Raw genomic sequence first — 24,758 nt, 5'->3', positions numbered from 1 at the left:
CCTATAAAAATACATAGTACCTATAGGTAGTTGAGATGGCAGATAAATACAAAAACTATATAGGTTGATAAAATTCTTCAATAGGTATGTATAGAATACAGAGTTGATAACAATCTTATTTTTATTACCACCGTTGAAACCAGTTATAAAATCGTCGAATAATTATAAAAAATTGGACCTAGACAATATATTGGAGTCTAATGAGCTGTGTAGCAAGTTCTTTCGATGGCAGCTGAATGAATTATGATTCTGAAAGATATCTGTAATCTGCAAAATAGTGTTTTTGCTGCAAAAGCAGACGCAAAGTGAGGGATTCGAACGCGTATTTCTATATTTATGTTTTAAACTACCAAACGTATTATTAGATAAGTTTTTCTTGTTTTTTTAAGGATTTGAAGAATTTGATCCTAGTTACAATTGTTAATTTATAACTTTAAAAAAAAGTTCAGACTAAAAGATAATATGTATTATTTAGATTTTGATTAAACTTATTACTTGTAATACTAATCTCTCCTAAGTATAGTGCGTATATTTCTATAAAATTATAGCTATCAATATATTAAATTAAAAGTTACAATAGATCATCAAATATCCCAATCTCTTGCAAATCCAATAATAGCAAACGTTTCAAATAAATACCTTTTGTTTGAAGTCGGTTAAAAAGAAAATGACACCGTTAGTAAACCTCACATGGGCTCGATTCACGGAAAGTCAACAGGAGCCACACAATACGCTTTATTCGAAGCGCGTTCAACGAAAATCACTAATGACTTGTTAGAATTTATATTGGCGCAAAAATACAATTCGCGTTATTATGGCGTAAACATAGCTTTATTGTACCTAGTTATTTTGATATAATTTGATTGTGGTATTTCTTGCGGTTTATTTATGTGTTATTTTTATAAATTGCCGGGGTTAACAGAGGTCACGAAAGAGACAATTTTGTGACATTCTAGTGACCTCTCTGTCTCTAGTTTTAGAAAAACATCAAATTCTATTTCACTTATTACCTGCTATTGCAGTTAATATAAGCCAATTAAGATATATTTGCTCATAAATATTGAATTTCTCAACTAAATCGAAAATTAAAAATAAACATGCCACATTTATAATTGCAAATAATGAGTGCAGGTTTAGCGATAAATCTTATTAAGTGAAAACGTTTTAAAATTACGATATCCGTGGTAATTGTGGCCTATCGGATAGAAATCAGGCTTTGCTTGATATTCTGGAGGCGGCGCGTTGGCTGGCGGAAGCCTGCGAACGCTTTCCATCCGTTTATACGCATACGAACGTATACATATACATAGTAGGTATATATAGATATCTCCATGGGCACTATGTTGATCAAACGTGCCATATAGTTAGTAATTATTTGATCCGTTTTCACTTGTTGATCCGGTTGGTATTTGTGGATCCATTGCCACACCACCGTCCGTATGTGGATCCGAACGGAGCCACAAGTGTAACCATCAGTAATAATAATAATTACGTGCTTTTTATACAAATCCACCTTTTTTGCGTTTAAGCTCTTGTTGATCCGATTCAAATGAGCCAATCAGAGCCCACCGAGCTCAGCCATTGGTCGCTTGCGGCCTTAGCCATTTGAATGTTTTTAAAGACATTTATTCCCGTTATAGAAACGTATGTTGCCGTTCGCCTTCCATAATTTGTTCGGATCTTCGGGAGGGCAAGATAGCTAGCTCGTCTATTAGGATAGTGGCGATTTGATGTTGAGATTAAGGTGCGTCGGGGTAACATCGTAAAAGGGTAAAGTACGAAAATTCTCATTTACCTGAGATTTCGGCAAATAGTTTTACTTATGACAACCTAGCGGTGAAGGACAACTCATGCCGTCCCCCATCTCACACTGCCTCGAGCGTTCTAACCGTGTGGTTGTGTGTGAAATGCATTTTTTGCCAACTGTCATTTTCGACGAAATTTTGAAGATTTTCGATCTTTACCCATCATCTGTAACTTTCCTCTCAGGTGAGATATTTATATGTTTTATACTTGTAATTGTTTATTATTACGTTATTAGTGATAACAAAGCAGTAGATAGTTCATAAATAGTGCCATTTCGGACATTTTTGTATTTTCGATCTTTACCAATCGTTTTGATATGAGGTAAGTTCGGAATACTATTCATTCGAACTTGCCCCGTTTCAAACGCTCATATAAAAAAGCAGGGGTTCTCAACTTGGGTCATATTATATCGTTTTAAGTTTGACATAACAAATTAAAATGATAAAACATTAATATCATTGAGATTATTTCTGTTTATGTAATTAAAAGGCTGTGGATATTTTAGGACGTAAATATTATAGAAAATCGCTTCGTGCCACCAATTACACTCAGGAAGATTTAAATGCTGCCTTAGAAAGCATAGCAAAAGGGGAAGAAGCCAATATGCTGCTGCAAAACATTACAGAATACCAGTATCGACACTCAATGACAGGATTAAACTCAAACTCAAACATTTATTTATTCAATTAGACTACTTTTAGTAGCACTTTCGAATCGTCATTACATAAGTATTTTTAACATTTACCACCGATTCGGAAAGCAGTATCTATGGAGAAGAACCGGCAAGAAACTCCATAGTTGCTCTTTTAAAATCATGTCAATATTACATAATCTGTAACTTATATCTAACTACATAATCTATACTAATATTATAAAGCTGAAGAGTTTGTTTGTTTGTTTGTTTGTTTGTTTGTTTGTTTGAACGCGCTAATCTCGGGAACTACTGGTCCGATTTGAAAAATTCTTTCGGTGTTAGATAGCCCATTTATCGAGGAAGGTTATAGGCAACACTAATTTAGGATAATATATTTCATCACGCTACGGGCAACAGGAGTGGAGCCACGGGGGTGAAACCGCGCGGAGCAGCTAGTATATCATAATATTATGCCAAAGAATTAAAGGTAAAACTATAATAAAAAGCCAAACCCTGGGTAGACCAACCGCCATTCCTATCGAAATAGAATTCAGATTAGCCAATGCTCTAATAATACTGGAAAAATGGGGTTTTGGTCTCTCCAGGATCGAAATAATAAACCTCGTCGAAGAATTTATCAAACTGAATGGAATCGCTACACCGTTTAAGAATGGGAGGCCGGGATCGGACTGGCTGTATAATTTTCGCAAACGCCATGACCTTTCTATAAAAAAACCACAGCCTATATAACATGTCAGACGCCAAATGACTGATTCTTTTATCATTGAAGAATATTTTAATTTACTAGAAAAGGTATTGCTGGACCTTGATTTAGTAAACAGACCTAGCCAAGTATGGAACCTAGATCCATCAAAGACTAAGGTAGTTGGAAAAATTGGAAAAGCTTCCTCACGCACCACATTTGGCACAGGAAAAGAAAATATAACAGTGTTGGCTGCAGTTAACGCTAATGGAGCAAAGTTAACGCCACTCATTGTTTTTAAAGGTAAATAATATGTTTGGAATCAGTGGATACCGGACGTAAAAAATGAATACGGTTTTGAATAAGCATATGCTGCTAGTAAAAAAGGGTATCTTTCTGTAAGTGTAAAATATTGTTTGATTATTAAAAATATAAATTGTATCCAAATTTTGTTTCCATTCATTTCCTAGTTATGATAACTACTATGTCAATATTTAGACGTAGATCATCGGCAAGGGACAATGGATAGTAATGTACTTGCACAACTACCTATTATGATATTAAAACGGTTGAGAACCTCTGTCTGAATTTGGTAGATGTGGGGAAAGACCGGATTATAAAATTCATTATTTTACAATATTTAATACTTTTTTTACTTTAAAATACTTTGATAAAGAAACTCGTATACTTTTACATGCTTTACACAATTTGTCAGAGAATCCGAGGAGATAAAACGAAAATTTTAAAAAATACCACCAATTGCCGGTCTTCCCCCCTACATTACGATCTTTACCCGTTTTCATTATTTTCGTTTGTGTGTACATTTTTATTAATATTTATATTAATATATAAGAATAATGATTTTCAGCCTGGTGCAAAGTAAAGTACAATCTGTTGGTTCTATTGAAAGTTTTATAATTTTCTGCTACATTATGTGCTTCGGATCTATATAGATGCTTAAAAAAATATACCTCATCTCATCAAAATCTCGTTCGATGTTGCCCCGATCCACCTTATAATATTTGTATTTATGTTTTTATGTAGCGCTTTGCGGATGAACATACACGTATTATAAAAGTATAATTGTTTTAAATTCATTATTTTAGTGTCGTCGTAGATTTTATTTGTAGAAGTTAAAAAAAGGATAGTTAAAGATAGTTTTAATGATTTTATTTTGTAAAATTTGGAGTGGCGCTAATTTATTTTTGTAAGCACTCCCCCAGACTTCTATTAAATACATTAGGTGCGGCTTTACTAACGTGTTGTAGATGGTGTGGCGTAATTTATGAGGTATGCAAGAAGTAATATTACGCAAAGATCTAAGAAGTGCTGATAATTTATTTTTTAGGTGGTCGATGTGATAATTCCATTTCAGAGAGCTGCCGATTCGCAATATTCTATTATGTTATTTCTCGTGGGTTTTATGTTCTAATACGACACCGTTAATTTTAAATGGAGTGTATGGTGGAATAATTTTGTTATGAGCTTTGAATTTAGATATATTTATTTTTAGGAGATTGCATTGAAACCATTTATTTAATTCATTTTGTGTTTGCGCTATCGTGTCATGTATAGAGGGAACAAAATAAAACAGACAAGTGTCATCCGCATAAAGTGTTAGGTGACCATTTAGCTTTAAATCTTGTAAATTATTAATATAAATTAAAAAAAGCAATGGGCCTAGAATCGAACCTTGTGGTATGCTACATGTAATTGGTAAGGGAATGCTATCGTGGTTATCTATTTTAACTATTTGTGAAATATTTATCGATTTTTTAAATATGATTTCAGCATATCTAGTGCTTTACCATTAATGTTAATGGATGTTAATTTCTTTATTAAAAGTTCGTTGGAAACGGTATCGAAGGCCTTTTGTAGGTCAATAAACACTCCCAAAACTATATTATTTGCGTCAATGTTCTGTTTTATTTTAATAGTTAGGTCCGTAGTCGCTGACAGAGTGTTACTTTTTGGCTTTAATCCGTATTGACGCACTGAAATAAAATAAAATGAGTCTAAATATTTTTCTAATCTCGTGTGTAAAATCTTCTCCAATATTTTTGACAATACTGGCAAAACCGAATACTCACTCTTATAGATAGGAGTTACCTTCGCTATTTTTAACGAGTCCGGAAAACGTCTATGACTTATGGCTTGGTTAAAACAGTCGCTTAAAGTATGATTTAATTTTTCTTTGATGCATTTAATTGCTTTTGTAGTAATACCATCAAGACCTGTACTACAGTTTGAATTAAGGTTATTTATAATTATTTATAATTATATATTTTTACTGGCTTCGGTAGGTCTGAACTTATTAGTGAGGTAATTTTTAAAATTTCGTAGTTGTCTTTAGATTTCCTCTCCTCTGAATTATAAGATGTCTTTCTGGGAAACCAGTAAAAATTACATTTTTTTCGCGGCTCTTTCTGTCCCGTAGTTCCTTGATTAAGTTTTAATTTATATGAAGTTGATTTTTAGACGTAAAACCCGATGGGTTGGCTGACTGATTTATTGTTTGAAGATTTATTTCCAGTGATTTTATTTTACTCTCACCCTGGTTTATCTGGGATTCTAATTGAGAAATAGCACTCTTCAATATGTTTTGTTCAGTAATTATCATACATGCTGATGACTTAATTTCATTGATTTGATTCGTATTTTGGCGAATTAAATTCAAAGATTGTTCGTTCGACGATTTAATTTCGGTAATTTGTGGTTTTACCTCAGAAATGTTTTCATGAATTTTGTTTACTATTTGTTCATTTGAGCATACATATTTTTCAAGTAATGTACTAATAAGACTCAACTCCGACCGAATATCCTTCATATCATCACTAAATCTGCAATCTTGTTCTAGCGGTTGTTTTCGTTTTCTGTAAGTAATTTGAGTATCAGTTGGCGTAGAACTCGTAGAAAACGAACTTAGCTTCGATAGATCGGGATGCGATCCACGGGCAGTACCCACTGCATGTTGGCGATCTGCGTACACTCATATTTACTCTGCAATGGATAATTTGTGCAGGAATATGAGTCGTCATTTGTTTGACCTAAATCTAACATTTTAATTATTTTATCAGATTGATGTCAGAACCAGGGCAAAGGCGAACGCTACACGTCAACAAATATTATGATAATTATCTTGATATTTACTGATGTATCTTGGGAGAGATCACAGCACACCCTACACCATCAATACTGACGGCAAGATAAATATAGCGATCTAGGTCCTGGGATCAGATCACAAGGATTTCCAGAAATCCAGCGATATATTTTGATCCGTCAATACACTACCCTACACGTCAATAAATATCGTAATCCGATAGTAAATATTGACGGATCACGTGAAGCGTTCGCGAAAGAGTTGCCCTGATTCAAGTGGTAGGTTGTTATTTGTAGGTTGCATACTACTTGAGAATTATCACCGTCACTGTATGACGAAAGGTTCGTCCAAATATCTATCTTTTTAGGGTTCCGTATTCTTAGTTTCACAACGTTTTCAATAAGTTTCAATTGAATTACGGTCGACTTCTTCAACTTCCATAAAACTCAGGAGATTTTTTGCTAGCCCTAATTTCATATCCCCATGTCAATGTCATGCAAGTGCATATAAATGGAACAGATCAACATACGACTTATGATTTGGTATATAAAACGGAGTCAAGAAGTGTTTGAGCATTTCAAAATTTGAACCGTTACGGAGTCGAGTTCGTCTAGTCTAGGCGGATTTAGCAATGTATGGAACATTATACCTAACTATAATATGTTTGTGTACGGAGCCAACAAATACTGTAGTGTTTACGAAAAATTAATCTACGTTACTTAATATACAGTTTCGTTATGTCGGATCAAATAAAGCTTTAATTTTGATAATATATATGGATCTGATCAACATACGACTTTGGATTTGGTATATAAAACGGAGCCAACAAGTGTTTATGGGTTTCTGAATTTCGGCCGTTACGGAGTCGATTCAGTTCAAGATCTTAGCAATAAAAATGTTGAGTATATCAATTTCTCTATGAATACGTTTGGCAACATCGCTCAAATATTTGCGCCGTTGCCACTCCGGGCAAGATCTATGCAACCGGAGTCGAGTAATATGGGGGAAAAGGTGGAGTCAGGAATGCACGGCAGTCTGGCTGGATCAACTTAGTGCCCAAGTTGGTATTTATATATGTGGGAATAGGATAAAATATTAAGATGTATTTCATGATTACTAGTTTTATTTTTAGTCTGTGTTTTTCTATTATTTAATCTGTGGACATGTTATCTGTAGACTGTAGATTTTTGGTTGTCTATGACTTGACTTTGTGTTTTTTGGTACGAGGTAATGGAGATTTGTGAAAATGTATTTTTGATATGTAACCGGTGTCTGGGAAATAAATCGATTGGGCGAATTTGGCTTTTCATTTTACACCATCCCCACATAATTTGGGGGCTCGTCCGGGATACGGGATGGTGGAATAAAGAAAAAACAGACGAAGACTATGATGCCGGTGATTTAACCTGATTAAGAATTTACGAATTACGAACGAAGACTAAGATTTAAAGAAGCTTATGATTATACGATTACGACTTGAAGACTATAAAACTTTTTATTTACATTATTCAACATGCCGCCGAAACGAGTAAAAGATGATGATGATTGTGGTGAACCATCGCCGCGTATTTCCTTCAATGACTTAGAGAAATCAATGACGCCATTTTCGGGTGATGATGCCTATGGCATCGAAACATTCGTAAAAGATTTTGAAGATATTTCCTCTTTAATGCAATGGGGCGAAATAGAAAAACTCATATTTTCGAAGCGGCTTCTCGCGGGAACCGCCAAGCTATTTTTACGTTCACTAAGTGGGACCACCACGTGGGATACACTTAAGTCTGAGCTCCGTGAGGAATTTGGTAAGAAGTTGAACAGTGCAACTGTTCACAAGAGACTTTCAACTCGCCGGATGAAGATGAATGAGACTCATCAGCAATATTTTTTACATATGAAGGAACTTGCAGTACTTGGGAATGTTGAAGATGAAGCCCTGATGGAATATGTCATCGACGGTATTAAAGACAGTGAGTCCAACAAAAATATTTTATATGGCGCTTGTAACATTAAAGAATTCAGAAAGAAATTAGACATTTATTCAGAAATTAAGAAAAAATCATATTCACCTAATAAGATTCAAAGTAATTCAGTATCAAAGTCCATTGGCATGAAAATTCAAAAAACACTACGAGTAAAGAGATGTTTCAATTGTGGAGATTTAGATCATGAGTCGCCTAATTGTACTAAAGGCATTAAATGTTTTAAATGCAACTTGTTTGGCCATAAATCAACTGAATGTTCTAAAAGTATAAAAAAGAGTTTGGAAATTATGTCAACTAAAAATAATATTGATGTGAGACCTTTCAAGAAGCTGAAAATAAATAATATTGATGTAGAAGCCCTGATTGATACCGGAAGCGATGCTAATTTAATAATTATGTCTTATTTTAGGAAGATTCAAGGTGAAAAATTGTTATCTTATAGTTCAGGAACAACAGAAACTTTAACTGGAATAGCTGAAAAGGAAATTTATACAAAAGGATCTTTCACAGCAAAAATTGAAATTGATGATTGTTATTTTGAAACTTTATTTTATGTTGTTGATGATGGCGCTATCCCTGTCAACATTATATTAGGAAATCCTGTACTGAAAGAAGTAGAAATCAATTTTAAATCTGGAACTATCACTGCAACCAGAATATTACACCTTACAATGCTAGAGAATGAAAATGAAGATATCACAAATATTGAAAATAAAGAATATAAGAATAAAATACAGAATATTATAAAAGAATATAACCCCAAAAGATGTACTAAAGAATCAAATGTAAAACTTAAAATATTATTAACCGATGATGTACCAGTTTATCAGAATCCACGACGATTGTCACCTTTGGAGCTTAACATTGTTGACAAACAGATTAAAGAATGGCTTGATGAAGGAATAATAAAAACAAGTAAGTCTGATTATGCTAGTCCAATAGTGCTTGCAAAAAAGAAGAATGGAATGTTATGGAAGATTAAGGATGGAAATAAATTAATGGTTGTACCTAAGAAAATGCAAAATGAAATTATAAGAAAACATCATGAAAACGGACATTTTGGTTGTGTTAAGACTGAGGAATTAATAAATAGAAATTATTATATGGAGAATTTAAAAGAAAAGATTAAAACAAACATTGATAATTGCGTGGAATGTATACTTAATTCAAATAAAAGAGGAAAGAAGGAAGGATTTCTACATGTAATAGATAAAGGTGATTTACCATTGTCTACTTACCATATTGATCATCTACGACTGTTGACTCATCTGGGACAGATGATTCTGCAGGATGACCGTGTGGGAATAGGATAAAATATTAAGATGTATTTCATGATTACTAGTTTTATTTTTAGTCTGTGTTTTTCTATTATTTAATCTGTGGACATGTTATCTGTAGACTGTAGATTTTTGGTTGTCTATGACTTGACTTTGTGTTTTTTGGTACGAGGTAATGGAGATTTGTGAAAATGTATTTTTGATATGTAACCGGTGTCTGGGAAATAAATCGATTGGGCGAATTTGGCTTTTCATTTACACCATCCCCACATATATATATATATATATATAGATATCTCCATGGGCACTATGTTGATCAAACGTGCCATATAGTTAGTAATTATTTGATCCGTTTTCACTTGTTGATCCGGTTGGTATTTGTGGATCCATTGCCACACCACCGTCCGTATGTGGATCCGAACGGAGCCACAAGTGTCACCATCAGTAATAATAATAATTACGTGCTTTTTATACAAATCCACCTTTTTTGCGTTTTAGCTCTTGTTGATCCGATTCAAATGAGCCAATCAGAGCCCACCGAGCTCAGCCATTGGTCGCTTGCGGCCTTGGCCATTTGAAGGTTTAAAGACATTTATTCCCGTTATAGAAACGTATGTTGCCGTTCGCCTTCCATAATTTGTTCGGATCTTCGGGAGGGCAAGATAGCTAGCTCGTCTATTAGGATAGTGGCGATTTGATGTTGAGATTATGATATTTGTATTTATGTTTTTATGTAGCGCTTTTCGAATGAACATACACGTATTATAAAAGTATAATTGTTTTAAAATCATTATTTTAGTGTCGTCGTAGATTTTATTTGTAGAAGTTAAAAAAGGATAGTTAAAGATAGTTTTAATGAATTTATTTTGTAAAATTTGGAGTGGCGCTAATTTATTTTTGTAAGCACTCCCCCATACTTCTATTAAATACATTAGGTGCGGCTTTACTAACGTGTTGTAGATGGTGTGGCGTAATTTATGAGGAATGGAAGAAGTAACATTACGCAGAGATCTAAGAAGTGCTGATAATTTATTTTTTAGGTGGTCGATGTGATAATTCCATTTCAGTGAGCTGCCGATTCGCAAACCTAGGTATTTCTCGTGGGTTTTATGTTCTAATATAACACCGTTAATTTTAAGTGGAGCGTGTGGTGAAATAATTTTGTTATGACTTATGAGCTTTGAATTTAGATATATTTATTTTTAGTAGATTGCATTGAAACCATTTATTTAATTCATTTTGTGCTTGCGCTATCATGTCATGTCTATACATGACAAAATAAAACAGACAAGTGTCATCCGCATCAAGTGTTAGGTGACCATTTATCTTTAAATCTTATAATTTATTAATATAAATTAAAAAAAGCAATGGGCCTAGAATCGAACCTTGTGGTATGCCACATGTAATTGGTAAGGGAATGCTATCGTGGTTATCTATTTAAACTATTTGTGATCGTTTTTTTAAATATGATTTCAGCATATCTAGTGCTTTACCATTAATGTTAATGGATGTTAATTTCTTTATTAAAAGTTCGTGAGAAACGGTATCGAAGGCCTTTTGTAGGTCAATAAACACTCCCAAAACTATATTGTTTGCGTCAATGTTCTGTTTTATTTTAATAGTTAGGTCCATAGTCCCTGACAGAGTGTTACTTTTTGGCTTAAATCCGTATTGACGCACTGAAATAAAATTAAATGAGTCTAAATATTTTTCTAATCTCGTGTGTAAAATCTTCTCCAACATTTTTGACAATACTGGCAAAACTGAAATTGACCTATAGTTACCAGGTTCAAATTTTGAGCCACTCTTAGGCCGCGTTTCCACCTGCAAGAAAACTTCCGCGAGAAATGTCCGACAGTCTGTCCGACAGCAACTTGCAAGTCTAATTCCGCGTTTCCACCTGCAAGTAGACTTGCAAGTTGCTGTCAGACAGACTGTCGGACATTTCTCGCGGAAGTTTTCTTGCAGGTGGAAACGCGGCCTTATAGATAGGAGTTACCTTCGCTATTTTTAACGAGTCCGGAAAACGTATTTGAATTATGGCTTGGTTAAAACAGGCGCATAAGGTATTATTAATTTTTCTTTGATGCATTTAATTGCTTTTGTAGTAATACCATCAAGACCTGTAATACTACAGTTTGAAGTAAGTTTTTAAGCTTATTTATAATTATATATTTTTACTGGCTTCGGTAGGTCTGAACTTATTAGTGAGGTAATTTTTAAAATTTCGTAGTTGTCTTTAGATTTCCTCTCCTCTGAGTTATAAGATGTCAATGCTGGGAAACCAGCAAAAATTACATTTTTTTGCGGCTCTTTCTGTCCCGTAGTTCCTTGATTAAGTTTTAATTTATATGAAGTTGATTTTTAGACGTAAAACCCGATGGGTTGGCTCATGGCTGACTGATTTATTGATTGAAGATTTAATTTCAGTAATTTTATTTTACTCTCACCCTGGTTTATGTGAGATTCTAATTGAGAAATAGTACTCTTCAATATGTTTTGTTCAGTAATTATCATACATGCTGATGACTTAATTTCATTGATTCGATTCGTATTTTGGCGAATTAAATTCAAAGATTGTTCGTTGGACGATTTAATTTCAGTAATTTGTGTTTTTACCTCAGAAATGTTTTCATGAATTTTGTTTACTATTTGTTCATTTGAGCATACATATTTTTCAAGTAATGTACTAATACGGCTCAACTCCGACCGAATATCCTTCATATCATCACTAAATCTGCAATCTTGTTCTAGCGGTTGTTTCCGTTTTCTGTAAGTAATTTGAGTATCAGTTGGCGTAGAACTCGTAGAAAACGAACTTAGCTTCGATAGATCGGGATGCGATCCACCGGCAGTACCCACTGCACCACTGCTCGTTAAACGTGTTGGCGATCTGCGTACACTCATATTTACTCCGTAATGGATAATTTGTGCAGGAATATGAGTCGTCATTTGTTTGACCTAAATCTAACATTTTAATTATTTTATCAGATTGATATCAGAATCAGGGCATAGGCGAACGCTACACGTCAATAAATATTATGATAATTATCTTGATATTTACTGATGATTCAAGAGGTAGGTTGTTATTTGTAGGATGCATACTACTTGAGAATTATCACCGTCACTGTATGACGAAAGGTTCGTCCAAATATCTATCTTTTTAGGGTTCCGAATTTTTAGTTTCACAACGTTTTCTATAAGTTTCAATTGAATTACGGTCGACTTCTTCAACTTTCATAAAACTCAGGAGATTTTTTGTTAGCCCTAATTTCATATCCCCATGTCAATGTCATGCAAGTGCATATAAATGGAACAGATCAACATACGACTTATGATTTGATATATAAAACGGAGTCAAGAAGTGTTCGAGCATTTCAAAATTTGAACCGTTACGGAGTCGAGTTCGTCTAGTCTAGGCGGATTTAGCAATGTATGGAACATTACCTAACTATAATATGTTTGTGTACGGAGCCAACAAATACTGTAGGGTTTACGAAAAATAATCTACGTTACTTAATATACAGTTTCGTTATGTCAGATCAAATAAAGCTGTAATTTTGATAATATAAATGGATCTGATCAACATACGACTTTGGATTTGGTATATAAAACGGAGCCAACAAGTGTTTATGGGTTTCTGAATTTCGGCCGTTACGGAGTCGATTCAGTTCAAGATCTTAGCAATAAAAATGTTGAGTATATCAATTTCTCCATGAATACGTTTGGCAACATCGCCCAAAAATTTGCGCCGTTGCCACTCCGGGCAAGATCAATGCAACCGGAGTCGAGTAATAAGGGGGAAAAGGTGGAGTCAGGAATGCACGGCAGTCGGGCTGGATCAACTTAGTGCCCAGGTTGGTATTTATATATATATATATATATATATAGTGAAGTGCACGTTGACCGCAATTGTCTCCAATACCGGGATACATGTTCTGTTTTATATCTATCTTTATCTACAGATAATGTAACACTATTCTATAATAATAATTTAAAGCTGAAGAGTTTGTTTGTGTGTGAAAGTGCTTATGTCAGAAACTGCTGAACCGATTTCAAAAATTCTTTCACCGTTGTATAGTAGTTAACCTAGACCTCGAGGACGTGTTGCTTACAGGCTAACTTACGAACTATAATATGGAGTTAGGTGATATCTCTGTTGAAGTAAAGAACATCTCTGTGTGATGATGATGGTGATTAAGTATTTAACTAAATACTTACTCATGCTACTATTATAACTATTTGTTTGTACTGTACTATTATAACTTGTTGTAACATAGAAGTTTCACTGATAAAATATTACAGAGTGAAGCCGTAAGGAAATGACGATGGGCAAAATCCGTAAATATTTAATATACCTACTTATGTTATAAATCACACACCGCACATTCGATACATTGTAATTACCGTAAAGTGATTGTTACGAATAATTTGGAATAATTGAAGCTCATATTAATCTACACGGGTTTTGATATTACGAAATAACTTGTCTGGTTACTTAACAGTGATAAGTAGTTTATTTTGAACGTTATTTATCTTTCGCGAGTTAAAACCGCGATAAATGCTTAACAAGAGCGTTTGTTTGTCTAAAACTATCAAATATCATTAATAATAATATTATGTACAAACGATTTAATGACAGAATCGAATTATTAACTGTAGCACCGGATGTGATGATAAAGGAATGCTTATTTAGCGTCGTTGATATCGAAAAGTAGAATAATGTGGTCTAAATATGTTGGACATTCTGTTTCTGTATCTAATTATGAATGAATAGGTACATTTTATAATATATCAGCACCTTATATTTTTATAGCGTTTATAAAATAAGAACATTTATAATTTATTAAGTAAGTATTTCTTGAATGAATTGACCATTGACAGAAATCTGGACGTATAATTAAATTGTAAGGTGTTTAATGTTACGAAGTAATTATAATAATTTGAAGAGATGTCATAAAAAAATCTCTATATCTTTCGCGTCAATGATAAAATGGAGAATGTAGGTATGTAACAGAGTGACGTGTTGTATTTTGATAAGAGATTGAATAAAGTTTCAGATTTCCGTGTTATCATGTCACAAATGGACCTTCCTAGAATCGATTAACACGCACGTTTTGCGCATTGGCGGTTTTCGCGGATACCTACCAATTTTTTATACCGTTTGGCTCGTAAACATGTGTGATCCGACAAATTAACATACAAACAGCGTCTACATAAGCAGGAAACATCAAGAAAAAATAGAATATGATTATTAACGGATGCGAGATATCACATAAATTTTACAAGTAGGTATATTAGATGTAGAGGATACAAATAATAAAATATTATTTATTTTGATGCGTCCTACCTATATTTCGTTTTGAATTCGATGTCTCATATCTATTTTAAATCATGGTAAAAAAAGGTTTACATAAAATTTTCATCATATCGCTAACGGTTCTGGAGAGAGGGGGGACTCATTAATTTAACAATTTTTATGTCACAGAACATAAGTCAAACAATATAGTACCTAAGAGAAACCTCGTCTCATAAAATTTTATATGTTCCATTTGCTTTAGCATAAACCAATAAATTTAGCCATCGAATAATTATATGCAAACGATAAAGTATTGGTGGAGTGTGGGGTATAAAACGTTAGATCGGATCGGCCCGCGGTGAGTTATAGTTAATCGTCCAATTATGTTATAATAATGTATGTTACGTAAGAACAAAAGCTAGAATGAAGGATCTCGTTGAATGGCCGTGTGTCGCACGAGTCGATCCATTCACGGCACGCACGTCGCTCGCCGGTGAGCGGTGACCTTAGCCGACCCGCGTCGCTAATAGCGAATATTCGTATGTCGTACCGCGTACGCAACGACGGCAACTAGGCAACGATAGATTCGATCTCGTGTGTGGAACACGAGCTGTATAAAATTCTTCTCATTTTAATTGAAGGCAATTACATAAATTCCACTAGGCGGGAGCGCGAGGGGAGCGGCGCGCGGGGCGCGGCGGGCGACCTTCTCTGAGGCCGTCCGCCGCTCATCGCTAGCTATTACTGCGGCAGGCGGCTAGCGCACCACCATAATAACTGACCACGACCATTCAACCAACAATATCACTTTTGAGACTAATACTGTCATTAACTTACATTAGCAGACAAGTCTATACATAATTAATAAATGTTGTACCTAGTTATTCTTCTTTCAAACAATAATATTTACTTACTAGCCAATAGCTATGTTATTTCCTATTACCTAAATACGAAACGTTGTAAGTTATGTGTTGAGAAAATATTATAATCGTGAAATAAGAATGACGTTTATGCGGTTAATTACAGAACAATTTAATAATGTCACTAATAGCCGTGTAATTAAGTAATAAAATTCTTTTTATTTACGCGAATTAACATTTAACTTGTAATTAACGACTTGTCTACATAAATCATAAAAATTATTGAATTTAAAATTTATAATTCATACACGTAAGAAACGACAATTCTGGTTGGCAACAGAGGTCTACAAATATGAATGTCAATGATCCCGAGACGGTATATAGCTATATATTGCGTAACGTCTTATATCAAATTAGTTCTTTACCATGCTACATGCATGTTTATGTGTATTTATGAATTGTGCTCGATTTATATTTAGCTACCGTTTATTTGTATGTGAACTGTGAAGCTATCTGCAACGTTTGTTTGTGGAAATAAACGAGAAGCGTGTCCCGTAATTCAATCGGGCGTTCACACAATTCCGATTGTACGATATCCGTGACGCACAGTGCAATGTATCATAGAAAATCTGAGCGATGCAACCACTATAGTGGGTCGACCAATAGCCATCATTAACTTTTTATTTACGATCTCTAATGACTCAGCTTGCAAACATTAAATTAGAATCTTCGACACTTATAACGTTTTTATTCCACATTCCGCCCGTTGCCTGATTATTGAATTCCGTGTAGATGACGTGTGCTCCAGGATGTACACAATGGTCAAAAATCAAAAGCAGTGACAGAGGCCGGAGTAGTTTGTACTGTGTACGGGCCAATGACATCACTTTCCACTACTAAACCATGGCTATGTTGATATTTGATAATGCACTCTATCACAACATGGTAGACTTCATAGTAATTTGCAGCATGGAGGTGCGTATTCAAATATTTTTTTATCCGTCAATACGTGGCTTGTTTCGTAGGTGTTATGTTACATACTTATTTGCACGTAACTAAAACTTTGATGAACTATGGTTATTACTTATTATTTATTAAGTGTGGGCACTGGGCACTCGTCATTGACTCGATTTATTTTTGTGTGTTCTAGCTGTTGGCCGTCCACTATGCATGCTTCCACTAGTTACTTTCTTATAAAAAAATGGAGTAGCTATTTTATTTTTTTATTGTTTAGGTACCTCTGAATTTTTATAGAAAACAAATGAATCGAGAAGTAACCATAGTTTTTATTAGGTTTACATATTGCATACTATATTAACTAGGTATGTTGTACTCATAATAAAATAAAAAATGTTGAGACATGACTTTAATGCTCTGTTTAATGTAGTATGGTGACTAAAATCTTAAATAGTAGTTGTACTATTTAGCATATTATTTAAATGTCGACCTTATGTCTACTGAGTCGTGGGGAGTCGTCATTGTAAATACATTATTCAATGAACACAAAACATAAAAAACGACTGTAAAATAAATGTTAAGAGCCCTTTGATTGATACTGCGAAAAAGATATTCCGAATCTTTCCCACATTTAAACAATTCTTGGAAACGGTTGTTTTATAAATAAATTTTTATGTACGGAGAAAATTAGATTTTAATGCAGTTGTTTTAGTGATGTATAGTTTTAAAGCTCGTTAGATAAACCGTGGAAATTTGAGAGCTCTAATCGCAATTATTTGTGGTTGAATTCGCTAAGTATGTAATCTAAAATACCTAGTTAACAAATGAAAATGTATCAGTCCAGCAAAATCTGGTCACAATCACTATAATTGTAGATGCGGTATGTACTGGTACTATCAAGTTATTCTAGTTTCTAGTAAAGATAAAGATAAAGATATTGGCGTATGGAATAAAAGGCAGTTAATGTTTCCCTACTTATCTTATTGTTAATGCCAATATTTGTCGCTGCTTCTGATAAATCAGCCCACAAAGCCTAGAAGCCATGGCCTATAGGCTATATGAAAATATAATGGTGGAATAACCCATTCTTTTAATATTGAATTGTTTAAAGTTTAAAGCGTAGTGCGTACTGTGCGAGTGGCGGCGACACGGCTAGGTGCGGCGTCGTGGGCGAACCGGCGGCGCCCACGCGACGCCTGCGACACGACGCGGCCACGGGCCACGCAAATTCCGAACTCCTCGGCCTACACCTGCCTACAATCGTTGCCTCACCCTTTACACGACACGATTGCGACACGACTGCGGCTTTATAATTGAAGTGCAGTTCGCTTGGTATTTACCGTTGCGATTGTGTTGGTGTTTCATGAGAATTCATTTCAGTAAATGTTACATTCGATTGTCTTAAATGTCTATCTATGTCTAATGAATCAAGTTGATTGGAGAGATTTATTAGATACATACTGAATAAATAACAAATCATACCTAAGTATGTAATTATTTGTTGATTTTCGGGATAACATTTAAATGTACCATTTCATATACCAAATGCAAAATAGCAGCAAAAGCTTTTATACATTAAATTATACCAATATCAATTAATAGCAATACGTACTGAAATCTGCATTCATTTAAATATTTTTCTATTACAAGCCGCATTAGGTTTTGTGTTTTGTCTAATGCGTATGACTCTAAAAATTGAAATTGTTCTAATAAGGACTCATCTTTTCAATTTTACTATGGTGAGAACAATTATTAGAATCAAGAAATGAATTGCACTTTCACAATTAAGTATTAGGAAACAGAGAAAACAATAGAGGAATTCGAATTCGAAATACAGAGTGGGCGTTAGCGTTTATCATTCTCCTTCCAACCAATTTAATATTTTCAACATCCGAGTAAAACAGCTGCAGCTGTAATTAAAAACCGTGCAATAATCAATTCACATTGTGATGACATTTCGCGGAATCGTGTAGTAGTCGTCCCGTTGGCTGTAACGGCAACCTTGAAACCGTGTGTCAACATTGGTCGCCAACCAAATTTGCCGTCCCCACGCAATAGCTTTCAAAACTGAACCGGTATGGCCAAAAAGTAGGTGATTTCTATTAAATTTCACCTAATCGATCATCGGGCCATCTTGACAAGCGTTTTGAAAGCAATTAACTAAAAACCAGTGTTAGGTTAGGTTAGTGAGCGTGTCGCTTTTTGCGATCATTTAAAATGCAGATAAGTTTCAAATGGGATAACATCGGCTACATGTCTAAACTTTGTGTTTGCATGCAATACGACGTGAATTTTAATAATACAAGTTTTGAATTTAGAATGATTTTACGTAGGTACGTACGTTCGTTTTTACTGAACGCTGCTCGGTTTTCTGCTAGGATTCTGGTTTGAATGTGTATCTTATTTTTTGGTATAGTTTTGGATGTAAAGCAATATCCATTAATAACAAATAACTCTACAAACGATGAGCCAATATATGACTGAATTTTTTTTTGAGCGGAGTCATTGCGATGTGGAGAGAACGGTGCAGAAAACGAAACAATTTTCATTATAATTTACTTACCTACGTACCTAATACCTATCAACTTTAACTATGTACCGTCATATTGGCCAACATTGCCCGCTTTTTATGAATAATTTCAATTTCCGCAAAAAAATTCTATGGCAACGTTAGTATTTTCTGTTAGCATATGTTTTTCTTAGATCGTGTGCATATAATGCTGTAGAAAATTTCATTATTCTTCAATATTTTATTCATTTTTTGTCTGTTTTTGAGGGCGGGTAAAGTTATCTGAACTTGTTGCCAACATTGCCCAAGTCGATTTTTGATGTAAATATGACCTCTAGCCAGATTATATTAAAGTCCAATTCAAAAATGTTGGAAAAGATGTCGTTTACTTTAAAAATCAAAGCAGTATCATGAAAGGTTCCCGACTTTAGTGGCTGGGCAAAGTAACCCAGGTATTTTTTCTATTTTCATACAAATCGCATTTCGCTTTTCCAAAAGCCTAGGGTTGGTACATCTCAGTAAGATGAGCATGACTTCCAATTTCTTTTACTGCAAATATTTCGTAGTAGAATTATGTTGTAGGCAATAAAAAGATAAAAAAAGCAAAACAGAATATTGTTCAGTGACTATTTAATAAAAATAAACATATTTTTACATTTCAGTTGTGCTTAAAATTCAGCAATTTAACTTTATTTACCATGGTTCTTTCCGGGAGACCAAATTAAGCTTATTTTTCCGAAATTAACCGAATAGAAGTAATATTATTAACTATCAAATTATGTGGTAATATGAAATGTGCCAACCCTAAGCATTTTTTGATGGTGGGCAATGTTGTCAAATATAGATCGCTACATTATTGGGTAATTTTGCCCACCATTGTAACTTTTGTTTAAAACATCCTTCAGTGGTAATAATAGCATTAAAACACTCTTCAAACATTATTTTATAACATGTTATGAGTAAAAATAACCTGTGTTTTAGCCATCATGCACAAACTATCACTTGAATTTCACCATTTTTTGCCCGCAAAATCACACATGATATTCGACGAGTTACAATAAGTTGCTGATTTAAGTTAGCGACACACACAATAGGCAGTGTTGTCATACATATAACCTATTTTACACCAAATACTATTAATGTTGCCAAAGTATAAAGGTATTTTTGCAATTTAAAATTTTTCTTATGAATTGATTTTTGGGCAAAGACACCCCCGTGGGCAATGTTGGCCAATATGACGGTACCCGCAAAATATACCGATTATAAAACCAATTTATGTCTTCTTTTGTTTCATATATACCTACTTACATCGCATAGAGTAGACAAAAATTGGTATATAGGTATACGGATACAGTACCGCGGACTATGAAGGTAGCAGGTATATTCTACAATTCAAATTATAAGAATCGATTAATTATTTTTTTTAGTTAGGTACCTACCTATACGATTAGAAGGGAAGTGTGTTCTATATTTGATAGATTTAAAGACTATAGAATTTTAGGTTTATTAAAATACTTTGTATTTATTGTATTTTTCAAATTTATATTCATTATAATATTATCTATATCTTCACTCTACAGTTCAAGTCATAGTTGATGGAAATTGAAAAAATAGCAACCACTACACTACCTACACCACATCTACACTGTACTCACCTACCTACCTATGTTGTGACTTGCGAGTAAATCAACTAGGTAGGTACGTAAAAAAATACATGTTTTATGTTAATTAAATTAAAGGATCGTTTCGACGTACCTATTGTATATTATTATATACTATATATAGCTTATATTATACATACCATATGAATTATGACAAAGATTATAATAAAAAATTATGACTTAAGGTTAAGCGTGATCGATATGATACAAGAAAATGATCAGATTTTTTGTGCAGTGCTCTTTATGTTGAAGAAGGTCAGCCCACAGGATACGGGTTACAAAAACGTTCATTTGAAATAAAAATATTCATCATGAATGAATAAACAATTCCACGTTCATAGCGTTAATCAATGAGTTGCATGCAGGCAACAGTCCGACTCGGTGTCGAGCTCATTGATCGATCGACTCGATACGCACCACTACAACGGCACGGCCGGCGTGCGCACAGCACACTCGGCCACAGAACCGGATGGCGCACACATGCGTGCGCGCGGCTGTGTGCGGCCGTGTGCGCTCGTCAGTGAAGGATTTCCTACCGCCCCGCGCCCGCGCCGGCACCCGCCCGACCTGTTGCAGTGCTACCGGAGTTACGCCGCATAGTTACCAGACTTGATATGCTGCTCTCCGCACCGCTCGGCGCCCGCGCAGGCCCACGCACACCACCGCGAACGTCGAACACTTAATTATCATTATGGCGTTCGTGAAATTGCCGATCTTGTCTCTCATCGAAATCTTTTATTAATCAGATATATTCTATTACCGGTCGCAATGAAAAACGACCGAACCGTTCGATTTATAGTCCCCGTTAAAGATGCAGCCGGATGCGTGACATCATGTGATGCTTAATTCGTTTCGATCGCCGGCGCTATCTTTCTATCGACGTTCCGAAACTCGATCATCGGTCCAACCATTTAAGTGGACTCTATACCTCGATATGTAAATAGCAGAGCATTTATGGCATCATTAATTTGTCGCTCCATGCGTCGTGTGGACAACGCACTATAATATCTAATGATAATGATCGCCATAAGATAATTACAATATTGATAGCCGATATAAATTAGGTAACTCTAAAGAGAAACGTTGAATTTAAATCACACATTAAATAATTCTTTGTAGGTACGTACCGTAAAAGCTGATGTCGAATTTATTTGTGTCTCATTTGGGCCTATATTACAATTGTCTGTACCAAATCTGTGAATGGGAAATGTTATAAATAGCGATTATTAAACGAATCAAATACTTGTTGATAAATAATCATTGTAAACATGTAATGACCGAAAGAATTCAGGTTCATAATGGTTCTATTTGTATATAAAGTATTTATTAGACTCATCACGCTAATAGTCTGTTGAAACAAACAAACAATGACTGGAAAACTTATGAAGCTTCTAGGAACCATCCTCCTTATCTTTCGGATATCAAAAATGTGAGTTCAACATTTCTCCGAAACGGTTAAACGATTTAAAATAAGAATGCGATATTCTTTAATGGTGTTGCTTTTACAATTTAAAGGTACATAAAAATAATCAGTGAAATCGCTGGCAACGACGACATTAGCACGCAATCGCCTCGAGCAGTGAGCACTGAGCTCGGTGAAAAAACAGGTAGCGCCGTTCCGCCATATCGATCTTTGTTGTTTTTTTATTTATCTTTTTTATCTGGGCCTCGCTCCGAGACTCGAACGGAAGTTGTAACGATTTTTAATCGCGGCGAGTATCTGGCCTGTCCGTTCGCCTTGGACGTCCACTTCTACCGATACTATATACAGTATAATATATTATTTTTTTGTGAGCCCTCGCCGGAAACAAGGGAGAGCGGTGGGATGTCGAACACAGATCTTCCATTACCCTCTGCGATCTCGCTAACAATGATAAGGTGATAATGTTAAATGCGCCGGCTTCGGGAATCGTTATTCGCTACCAGCTAATGAGACTACACGGGCAAAAAGTAATGAACGGTCCGGGAAATGTTTACTTTATTTACGATGTGACTAAATTTAACTAAAATTGAGTACAAAACAATATAGTATCTACATAAAATATAACTGTGCTTGGAACATACTTTAAATAAACTCATGCTTGCTTCCAAATAACAGAATTGCATCATAAATTTTTATAAAAACTGTTAAAGTGTTTTACAATTGGATGATTTTGACGATGTTGTTAAGTTGTTGAAATCTTTATTCGTATAAAATGTTCAGACATTATTATTTTAATAGTTATTAATTAGCAAAGTTTTTGTAACTTATATTTTTCAGACTCGTTGCACTTAGTCATGGTCAGAGTATGTAAATTGTTTGAGTTTGTAATCAATATTCGTCAATGCTTAACATCTGCATACAAAACATACGCTTAATCACAATGTTATATCCTATGATATATAAAAGAGCTAGATACGTTACCCGCTCTCTATTTTGGCAAGAAAAAACTCAGGTAAGTGCCCGAGTTTCACTTAGTCACGCACCATTCAGCGTCGTGGCTGGACGTTCTTTTTGTATTTTAATCGGCAGTTGTTATTACGAAGTACATGAGTGAGACATGTATTATGTCTCGTGCGTGAGAGTGAAAGAGAGAACAACTGTATTGGTGATAATGCGTTAGTAAGTAGGTATGTATTAATTACGCTGTTTTTTAGTGCAATGATGTTGGCGTATGCCGCGTCTACTAGTATAATAGGTCATTGGTTATATCATGTTTCCTATAATATATCCACGCTCAAACAAACATGACACAATAACCGTTTTGTTGGTAAATTTACGTGAATATCGAAAGAAGTATAGCACACTCAGCTTCTTTCGACCATTAACTAAATTAAGAACAAATTAAAAAATGTTAACGTTAAGTTTAACAGCAACATAGTATGAATATTTTTTAACTGCAGTACATACTGCGTCCGAACACTACAAAATATATCCCCCAAAGTATTAGAGTGGTGATAATATTGCAGACTGCAATATTATGCATGCAATAGGTTAATAAGTATGTACCTATCAGTATGCTGTAAATGTACTCAGGGCCGGATCTACCCATGGGCTTTATGGGCTGCAACCCAGGGCCCCGAGGTTACAAGGGCCCCCAGACCCCACTAAAAACAATAGGCAACAATTTGAAATTAAAAAATGGTTGTCCGACTTTCAGTTTACGAACCGAAGGATTTTTAAAAAACGACATAGTATGTTTTATAGGACAGCCGTCCGTCGGGATTAAAATTTTGAGAGAGACTGAACATGGATGCTATGGAAAAGGCCAGGAATGCTGAGAAATGCTGAACAAGTGAAAAGGATATAGGGTGAGCATGTTAGCGTACAGAGTACGGACATATAACACCTCCCCGGGTAGACTAAACTTCAGGGTTGAAAAGCATGAAGTTTAGGAAGAAGGATAACTCAAACGTTTAGGAAAGTCTTGGAAAAGTGTCAATAGGTTCAGGACGGCGTTTACTGGGACCTCGGGTTTGTATTATGTACTTCAAGCGGGATAGTCTCTACTGGAGGGGGAGAGCAGGACGAGAGAGGAGACAAATATCGCACAAACAACTGAAATGATTAGAATTGAAATAATCGTATTTTATGAACTGATGTTGATTAATAATTTTGTCTACGTTATCCTAAATTACCTCTAATTTTAATTTTGTTTTAACTGTGAAAATATCCAAATTTATATCTTTTTCATTATTATTTTCTAATTTAAATTTAATTATATTACAACAGGAGTCGTTGATTATGTTAAGATCGGAATTAGTAAAAGTTACATTTAACAAAATATCTTTAAACTTAGGTACAAGCCGAATTCTTATACTTAAAGGTAACTTACGATCTACAGGTATGTGTCTATAGTTATCGACAAGCTCCTGGTACAGTTGCGTGGGAGATAATATAGCCAGATGAGAGATGTTTTGTCTACTGAATAGAATGGAATTTGTTGTCTTCTAAACGGAATGATATCGTCAGCATTGATGTTTCGAGACG

At 34.7% G+C, this 24,758-nt stretch overlaps 2 protein-coding genes across 2 annotated transcripts in view; one reads left to right on the top strand and one right to left on the bottom strand.

Annotated features, from left to right (window-relative positions):
- Positions 1 to 24,758, bottom strand: part of LOC123691638 (protein sprouty) — a 52,677-nt gene that overhangs the window by 8,339 nt on the left and 19,580 nt on the right. The window lies entirely within an intron of this gene.
- Positions 7,516 to 9,560, top strand: LOC123691639. The gene is made up of 2 exons (XM_045636138.1): positions 7,516 to 8,210; positions 8,635 to 9,560. Exons 1-2 carry the CDS (start codon positions 7,757 to 7,759, stop codon positions 8,688 to 8,690), a joined length of 510 nt encoding a protein of 169 aa, XP_045492094.1. The 5' UTR covers positions 7,516 to 7,756; the 3' UTR covers positions 8,691 to 9,560.

The sequence above is a fragment of the Colias croceus genome, chromosome 5 (genome assembly GCF_905220415.1).
Source record: "Colias croceus chromosome 5, ilColCroc2.1".
Classification (NCBI taxonomy): domain Eukaryota; kingdom Metazoa; phylum Arthropoda; class Insecta; order Lepidoptera; family Pieridae; genus Colias; species Colias croceus.
Note: the sequence above shows the minus strand (reverse complement) of the source record. Positions and strands in the feature narration are given on the sequence as shown.

Coding starts and splice junctions, on each gene's coding strand:
- LOC123691639 (XM_045636138.1), top strand. CDS start 7,757: ATGCCGCCGAAACGAGTAAAAGATGATGATGATTGTGGTGAACCATCG. Junction 8,211..8,634: donor CATCGACGGTATTAAAGACA/GTGAGTCCAACA, acceptor GTCTTATTTTAG/GAAGATTCAAGGTGAAAAAT.